At 38.0% G+C, this 9,902-nt stretch overlaps 1 protein-coding gene across 2 annotated transcripts in view; it reads right to left on the bottom strand.

The window, feature by feature from the left end:
* Window positions 1–9,902, bottom strand: part of PDCD6IP (programmed cell death 6 interacting protein) — a 72,999-nt gene that overhangs the window by 44,507 nt on the left and 18,590 nt on the right. For both annotated transcript variants that reach the window (XM_014585636.2, XM_006171967.3), the window contains one exon: window positions 9,652–9,721. In XM_014585636.2, coding sequence (XP_014441122.1) covers window positions 9,652–9,721 — 70 coding nt within the window. The remainder of the gene's footprint in view (window positions 1–9,651; window positions 9,722–9,902) is intronic.

Raw genomic sequence — 9,902 nt, 5'->3', positions numbered from 1 at the left:
TTAAAAAAAAAAAAAAATAGAAGTGGCATTCCTCAACACAATAAATGCCATATGTGACATGCTCATTGCTAACACCAAAAGAGGAAAAGCTTAGCTTTTCCGCTAGAAACTGTAATGAGACAAGACTGTCCATTTTCTCCACTTCTTTTCAACATAGTGCTGGAAGTCCTAGCCAAAGCAATCAGACAAGAGAGCAAAATAAAAAGCATTCAGATAGAAAAAAGAGAAGCTAAATTATCTCTATTTACAAATAATTATATACATAGAAAACCCAAAGGAATAGATGACAAAACTCCTAGAAGTGATAAATGAATTCAGTAAACAAACAGAATATAAAATCAATATGCAAAAATATATAGATAATACTTTTATACACCAACAATGAACAGACTGAAACAGAATTCAAGAAAGTAATTCTATTTTCAACAGCCTTAAAACAATAAGACGCCTAGGAATACATTTTTTTTAAAAATGAAATATATTCAGGCCACCAGGTGGCATAGTGGCTGGGATGCTGGACTCTCATATGATCAACCACTATTTGAGTTGAGTTCCAAACCTGGTCTCTTGAAACTCACACCAGGTACATGTGCATGCGTGCCTAAAATCCCAAGAGGAGAGTGAAGGAGAAGAAACAGAGGTGTGGCTATCCCCCCCAGGGTGGTTTCTCACTTTCTCTCTCTGTCTCTGTGTTTCCAGCAAGCACATGCATCCTATAACAAAAACTTCTCTTAAAAAGTTTTTTAAATGAAATATAAAAGGAATAAAATTAAAAACTGAAATTAAAAAATAATTTTTAATATACAATAACTCCCTATTATTTGTAGAATTCAATCGCAGCAGAATTTAAGGTCTTGCATAATGTGACAGGCACTGACCATCAGGCAAAATAACCAGAATGAAAACACTGAACAAATAATATAGAAGAACCAAAACACCATAGGGCTGTAGGTTTGTGCCACAGAGTAGTCTCACAAGTAAAGTCTCCTTGTTCTAGCATTTCAGTAACCTCCTTTGTAAAATTAGGTCAGTTTTCAACTTGCTACCAAACCAGTTCTAGCATTCCTTACTTTAAAGTAAGGGATACACACTGCTACTCTAACCTCCTCTGTCAAATAAACACATGGAAAATCTAGAATAACCAGGATATGGGGAGAGCCAGCAGCAAAATACAAGAGGATCAAAGTGAACTTTAAAACTGATGACCCAGAGTAAACAAAGATAATTCCAGTAACAGATGGTAATATTTCAAAGATATAATTTAGCCTTTAAAAAATTTTAAAAGATATGGGAACCAGCAGTTAGCGTAATGGCTATGTCGCTGGGCTCCCACGTAGTTGACCGCGGTTCGTGTCCTGGACCCGGTGGCTTAAAACACGCCGGGCGCGTGTGTGTGCGTGCCCAAGATCCCGAGAGGAGAATGGAGGAGAAGGGATTGCGGCGTGACCATCCCCCCTGGGGGGTGATTTCTCGCTTTCTGTCTCTATGGCTCTCTCTGTCTGTCTGGCGAGCACACGCACCCTACAGTGAAAATCTCTCCAAAAAAAAAAAAAAATTAAAAGATAGTACAGCCATAAAAAAAAAACAGAGTGTTACTTTTTAAAATTAGAAGGAAAAGACTCATGGAAATTGAAAACTTGATTAATAATACTCTCTCAAAATAATTGTTTAAAAAAATATCTAGGCAGCCTCCTAGAAAGAACATAAAATCAAAGACATGAAAAGTATAAGAATTGTGAAAAGGGGCCAGCAAGTGGCATGGTGGTTAAAGGCGCTGGACTCCCACATGGCCGACCACGGTTCAAGTCTTGGACCTGGTGGCTTGCTTTCTCACTTCCTCTCTCTCTCTCTCTGTCTCTCTCTGATCAAACTGGAAAATAATAATGATAATAATAATAAAGTTAAAACAAAATAATTCTAAAAAAAAAAAAGTATAAGAATTGTGAATGAATAAATCAGAACCAACATCCAACAATGAAGTATTCCAAAAATGAAGGAAAACAATACACAAAGACAGGGAGAATCATCAAAGAAATATAAGAAAATCTCCCAGGGCTAAAAAGAGATATAAGTATTCAAATAAAAAGGCCTAAAATAAATGTCAGACATAAAGAATAAAATGAAACTCAGATCTTTTGAGATCTCTAAACACAAAGGTTATAAAAAAGATGATAAAATCCTCCCAAAAAAGAACAGGTCATCTGCAAGAGAGAAATAAGACTTTTCATCAATAACAGAAGATAATAAAAACTAAGAGAACAATGCCTTCAACTTAACTTTAAATATATATTGAAGCCAGTATGTTTGGAAAGTAGAGGACAAGGGACAAAATGAAAGGTAGGTCCAGGCTACAGTGAAACACACTGGATGATGCTGCTGGGCAAAAAAAGGGAGATCCAGGTTTGATTCCCAGCCCCTAAAAAGCCAAGTGCCGGAGCCACACTACTGTCCCAGCTACTAAGAAGGCTGAGGACAATGACAGAAAGAGGGCCTTTTTTTAAAGAGAGCTTTGCTATAAGGGTATGTGTGCTCATCAGAGAGAAAGAGAGAGAGAAAGTGAGAAACCTTCTCCCCAGGGAGGTTGGCCATGATGCAATCACTTGTCCCTCACTCTCCTCTCCGGATTTTAGGCATGCACGCACATATACCCGGTTTAAGTTTCAGGCTGCCTAGTGTTGGGACTCAAACTACGGACAATTATTGCAGAGTCCAGCACCCCAACCACTACCTACCTGCTGGCCCTGAGACCCTGTCATAAAACACACACACTCAGAGGTAAACAAACAAAAAAAAGAGGGCAGACATGCTATCTTAGCCTTTTTTTCAATATTTCTTTTCCCATTTTGTTTTTAATTGATCCATGATAACTGTACATACTTAGGGCTATCTGGTGGCATGGAGGGTTGGTTAGGGCAGCCTGATCCCAAATGCTGATGGCACTGCTTGAGTCCCAGACATGGCCGCTTGAAATACACACCAAGTGCATGTGCACTGTGTGCTCAAAGTTCTGAATGGAGGAAAAAGGATAGTGATGTGTCCATTCCCTCTCCATGGGCGTGGGAGGTTATTTCTCACACTCCCTCTCTTTCTCTACCTTTTCCCCTCTCTGTCTCCAGCTAATGTATATACCCTATAGCAAACTAAAGAAAAATAATAATAGCCGTACATATTTATAGGGTACACTGTGATGTTTCAGTACATGTACATGCTGTATAAAAACTCAAATCAAGGTATTTAGCTTATCCATCACCTCATTTATTTACTGTTTCTTTTGATAAGAACATTCTTTTAAAATTCTTTTTTTTTCCAAGAGAGATTTTTGCTATAGGGCATATCCAATCACCGGAGAGACAGAGAAATAGACACAGAAAGAGAGAAATCACACACCACACCACCCCTCTAGGGGGATGGCCACGCAGCAATCCCTTCTCCATTCTCCTCCTGGGATTTTGGGCACATGTGTGCGCGCGCGCGCGCGCACACACACACACACACACACACACACACACACACACGTGTGCCTGGCATGAGTTTCAATCCTCCAGGTCCAGGATTCAAATCGTAAATATAATCAACTACTTGGGAATTCAGCAAAGTAACCATGATGCCATCTGCTGGTCCCAAGATTCTTTCAGCTATGTTTAAAGTATTGCTAACCACAGCCACCCCTACTGTGCAGAGAACACCAGAACTTACTCCTTTTGATTATAACTTTGTTGATCAACCCCTATCTTCCTCTTTCCAGCCTATGGTAATGACTATTCTACTCTCTACTTCTAAGATACCAACTTTCTTTGGATTCCACTATAACCACATAGTATTGTTCTTTATATGCCTAAATAATTTCACTTAACATAATGTCCTCCAGGTTCAACCACATTGCCTCAAAGGGTACTGAGGCTAGCAGAAGGCACAGTGGTTGAAGTGCTGGTCCCACAGCCATCTGAATCCCAGACCTGGCAGCTTAAAAATCACACCGGGCACATGTGATCCATGCCCAAAATACCAGGAAGAGAATGGAGGAGAAGGAACTGGGGTGTGGTCATCTCTCCTGGGCCACTTTCCCTCTCACTGTCTCTGTCTCTCTCTTCTCTGGCAAGCTCACATGCCCTAAGGCAAAAAGCTTTGGGGAAAAAAAGGGGGGGGGGTGGATTTAATTCTTTTTTATGGACAAATAGTATTCCATTGTATATGTGCTTTCCCCAGTCATTCATTGACAGATATTTAAGCTGATTCACTATCTTGGCTCTTATGAATAGTGCTGCAAAGACATAGGAATGCAGATATTTCTTAAACATCTTGATATCCTTTCCTTTGGAATATATACCCTATGGTAGGACTGCTGCACCACATGATAATTTTATTTTTAATTTATTGAGGAACCTCTGCACTGTTTTACATAGTGGCTGTATTAGTTTAGAATCCCACCAACAGTATATGAGTTTGTTATATTTTTGTCTTTTTGATCTAGCCATTCTAACTAGGGTGAGATGATATCTCATTGCGGTTTTGATTTGCATTTTCCTCGTGGTTAGTTGTAATGAGCATTTTTTTCACATACCTGTTTATCATTTGCATGTCTTCAGGTATTCAGATCTTTTGTGTTTTTCATTTTATTTATTTTGTTAGTGAGTTGTTTTGAGTTCTTTCATTATTCTGCATATCAATCCCTTGTCATTATGCATATTTTATAAATATTCTCTCCCATTCTGTAGGTTGTATTTTTACTCTACTGACTTTCCTTTGCTGTGCTGAACATTTTTTGTTTGATGTACCCATCTATTTTCATTTTGCTGCATTTTGGGGGTCTTATCCAAAAAATCCTTGTCTAGACCAATGTCATGAACCATTTCTTCTTTATTTTCTTCTAGTAGGTTTATTGTTTTGGGTCTTACATTTTTGTCTTTAATCAATTTTAGGTCAATTTCTTTATATTGTGAGAAACAGGGGTCTAGCTTAATCCTTTTGCATGTGAATATCTAGTTTTCCCAACATTGCTTCAACAGAGACTTCCTCCAGTATGTGTTTTTGGCATCTCTGTCAAGTAAGTATGTATAATTTCTGTTTTCTCCATTCTGCTCCACTGGTCTGTGTGTTCATTTTTAAACCAATACCATGCTGTTCTGGCTATTACTGCAATAAAGTATATTTTCAAATAAAGTAGTGCAATGATCCCAGACTTTTATCTTTTGCTCAAAAACATTTTGGCTGAATAGGGTCTGTTATTGTTCCATACAAACTTTAGGATTGTTTTTTCTATTTCTGTTAAAATATCATTGGAATTTTAATAGGGACTGCATTGAATATGAAGCTCATTCTGGGTAGTAGACATTTTAACAGCATTAGTTCTTTTTTTTAATTTTTTTTAACTTTACGTATTCATTTTATTTTTGTTTGACCAGAAAGGAATGAGCAAGAGCAAGAGCGAGAGAGAGAGAAAGTAAGCTGCTAGGTCTGGGACTCAAACCATGGTCAGCCATGTGGGAGTTCAGTGCCCTTAACCACTAATACTGCTGGCCCAACAGTATTAGTTCTTCTAACACATAAACATGCAACTATTTTTCCATTATTTATGTCTCCTCTTCCCCCTTTTTTTTAAAAATCAGAATTATTGGGGAGGCTGGCAGGTGGCATGGTGGTTAAAGGCACTGGCCTCCCACATGGCCAACTGCAGTTCGAGTCCTGGACCTGATGGCTTGCTCTCTCTCTCTTAGTCTATCCTCTCTGAAAAAAACAAAAAAAGTTAAATAATTCTTAAAAAAAAAAAAAAAAAAAAAAAAAAGAATGATTGGCACCAGCAGAAGGCATAGTGGGTATATCACTGGACTCCCACATGGCAGACTACAGTTCAAGTCCCAGACCCAGTGCCTTGAAAATCACACCAGGTCAATGTGTGTGTATGCCCAAGATCCCGGGAGGACAACAGAGAAGGGACTGCAGCATGGCCATCTGCCCTAAGGAGTGCTTTCTTATTTTCTCTCTTGGATGAGTGCACACACATCCTATAGCAAAAATCTTTTAAAAAATAAAAACAAAAACAAAACTGAAACAATTAAAAACCACCCAATATCCCACCTCCCAGAGTTAACCATAGTTAATTTTTAGGTGTCCTCACAAATAATTATATATACATTCACACACACAACTTTTCAGGAATTGGATACTATATCATACTCAGGTTGCATTGAATGCACAACCTAACTGGGTTCCACATGAAGGGTTTCTTAAAGAGTTCAACTCAAGGGAACCTAGAGACGTACAATACAGCAGAACTCTGATCTGTAACAGGGCTTTTATTCAGTATTTCATGTCAACAAATACATTATCATTCTAAGTTCTAAAATTATACAATATTCAAATAAATGAGTGGCATATGTTTTATTTAACTAAGACCTCACTGAAGAACATTTTAATTCCCAATTTTTGCTACCAGACAGGCCTTGATGAACTATCCCCTGTTTTATTTATGCTCTTAATACTTGTGCCTCCCACTTCTTCCAGAAAGTCAGTTAACTACTCAACTTACCTCACTCGAGTATCTCAAGTTCTACTGCCACCTTCTTATTCGCTTAAGTCACAACAGCACTAGAAACCCTCTTGTGACCTTGCCTCCTCCTCAGCAAAATGCTACTGCGAACTCTGAAATAAGCAACCCATATTGGCTATTTCCATTTCCTCACTTCCCACCCACTTCTCAGTCAATCCTACTCCTTCAGTACGCCCCTAGTAAAACTTTTTCCACTGCCAAATCCAGTGATTTCCCTACCTTGTAAGATTTATCATCTGCCACAATGACTACTGTTCCAACTGTATGATCATCAGAGTCATCTGGAAATATTTTCAAAGATTCTAATTCAAGTGCCCAACCCTGAAATGTCCCTAGCACATTGGCATTCTGTATCTTCATCTTTAAACATAAAATAGGGACCAGCTGGTAGAGTGGCGGTTAAGGTGCTGGATCCCACATGGTCAACTGTGGGCCTCAAGCTTCAAACCAGTGCCTTAAAAAACATGCTGGGCATGTGTGTGTGCATGTCCAAAATCCTAAAAAGAGAAATGAAGAAGAAATTGAGGCATGATCGTCCCCCAGGGGAGGTTGCTTTCTCATTTTCCTTCTATGTCTCTTTGGCGAGTGCAAGCACCCTAGCAAAAATAAAACAATAAATCAGTATCTTTAATATTTTCCCCATGTTCTTTTTTTAAAAGAATTATTTTGTATTTAATTTTATTTATTATTATTTTTTAAAATTTAATCAGAGAGATAGAGAAAGAGAATAGAGAAAGAGAGAGAGAGAAAGAAAGGGAAAATGAGAAAGCTAACAACCAGGTTTGGGACTCAAACCGTGGTCAGCCAGTGTCACAACTACCATGACACCTGCCAGCCCCCCTTTCCCAGGTAACACATTAGAATATGTAACCAGGTTTAAGAACCAATGGACGATATCACCTTTGAAACACCTGTTGCATTCACTTCCATGACTCTACTTTTCCCTGATTTCTCCAAAATCTGAGACCTTTTCCTCAACCTCATTCCTGAAACCTCTTCCTCTATTTTCCTGTAGCTCTGGGTTTAAAACTTTTTTAGTCAATTATCTCCTGAGTGGATAAATTTATTATCATTTAATAATAATCATTCCCAAACATGTATCTCTACTTTTTCTAACTTTTAACTAAACAATGCCAGAAATAGTTCTACCCAGACATAACACAGAAAAGTCAAATTCAATCTGTCTATTGCAAGGAATTATCTTGAGTCAACCCTCACCTTCTATTCTTTCCTCTGGCTGATAAATCAGCAAATTCAATCAATTTCACCTCTGAAATGTCTCTCAAATTCATCCCTTCTTCTCTGACCCATGTACACTATGTTGTCTAACCTCATCACCTCTCATCAGTCTCCTGCCAGTTGTTAACTTTCTAGTCCCAAAAGTTAGGCTTTCTGGATTAACATCCCAACTTCATTAAATCCTAGAGAGAGGCTAGGCACAGAGGTAAAATGTGATGCTCTGCAAGAATGACCCACAGGAGAACATTTGAGTTCCTGTGCAGAGATCTCCTCGAATACACTGGGCACAGGTGCTGACCTCTGGGGCTGGCCGGGGGTGGAGCACAGCATCAAGACCCTGCTGGAGGGGACCAGCAGTTAGCGTAATGGCTATGTCGCTGTACTCCCACGTAGTCGACCACAGTTCGCGTCCGAGACCCGGTGGCTTAAAACTCACCGCCAGGCGCGTGTGCGTGCATGCCCAAGATCCCGAGAGGAGAATGGAGGAGAAGGGATTGCGGCGTGGCCATCCCCCCTAGGGGGGTGATTTCTCGCTTTCTGTCTCTCTCTGTCTGTCTGGCGAGTGCACGCGCCCTATAGCGAAAACCTCTCAAAAAAAAAAAAAAGACCCTGCTGGGGAGCTATCTGGCTCTCCCTCTCTTCTCTAGCTCATGGACAAAATAAATAAAGCCTTTTAAACATCCTAGCCATACAAACTTAAATTATCACTTAATCGTTCTAAACCAGTTTCTTCAACTGGTAATAATAGTGTTTTTCCTTATTGAGCTTATGGGGAATTCATTATAATAATATACATGAAGCCCCTTTTACTGAGCCTGGAGGGAATAAATGTTCAGTAAGCGTTAGTTATTAATAAATAAGAGGCAAAGTACAAATTAAGGTGCATAACGTTTGCAAATCTTCACAATCTACTTTCCAATATCATCACTCTCTGTAATTCCCAATTCGAGGTATGATTTCAAACCATAATAATAATTATTACTGATACATTAATATGTATTATAATGATACATGCCATAAAGTAACATAAAATTTCCATTTCTTCATCAATATATGTATAAGATATACCTTATGCATACCTTAAGCTTATGTAAGGTACACAAACATATATGATGAATATAAAAAGATATATCTATATATCTTTAAAGGCATATAAAGTTTACATATACATAAAATATATCACAGTATCTATTATATAATGTACATATATACTATACATTGTATACACAAATATATGTGTGAATATCATACACATTGTTATACTATTATATAATAATACATATTATTATAGTTATTATATAGATATAACAATTTATATAATTATTATTCATTGTAGCAAATACTTACTAGGTGCTATTCTAAGGACTCTACATGTGTTTACTCATTTAATCCACACAGGAATCCAATGAAATTACTATTTCCAGATAAGAAAAGGTACAGAGATTATTTTGCTCAAGCTAGGAGATCAGAAAGACTTTGCCATTCTGACCTTTGCTTGTAACTGTAATGTTGATAATATTTTCTACCTAGAAAGACTAAATTTATCTGCTTAGTCTTTTACTTTACCCTCCTCTATGCACCTGTGAGTTTGTTAATAGGCTGATACAGGACATATTACCTTTTAGAATGATCAACTGTCTTCCCAACCGTCTTTATTCATTTTTATAACTAGGACAGTGCCTGGCAAGGCATAGGGGCTCACTACAAATATTTCAAAATTACATTAAAAGTTAAAGTACAAATGAAAATGAAATGTAAAAAATTTAGTATTTACAAAGTGTGGTTAGGACAGCAATTTTAAAAGCCTAAAATAATACAAAGAGTTTAAACCAAGTTTCCTAACATTGTTATTAAAAATTACATACCCAATTTTACAGATCCTCCAAAAAGTGAACCTTTATCAAAAGCATCCTTCCATGTAAATGTCAAACAGATCTAGACAGAATGAAAAAAACAAAAGAAAATTATGTTACCTTCCTGGACTTCATTAAATATCAAGTCTCAGGACCGGCAGGTGGCATGGTGGTTAGGGGCGCTGGACTCCCACATGGCCAACTGCAGTTTGAGTCCTGGACCTAGTGGCTTGCTTTCTCACCTTTCCCCTCCCTCACTTACC

The sequence above is a fragment of the Tupaia chinensis genome, unplaced genomic scaffold (genome assembly GCF_000334495.1).
Source record: "Tupaia chinensis unplaced genomic scaffold, TupChi_1.0 Scaffold150166_1, whole genome shotgun sequence".
Lineage (NCBI taxonomy): Eukaryota > Metazoa > Chordata > Mammalia > Scandentia > Tupaiidae > Tupaia > Tupaia belangeri.
The sequence above is the reverse complement of the archived record's forward strand: the minus strand, read 5'-3'. Positions and strand labels throughout refer to the sequence as shown.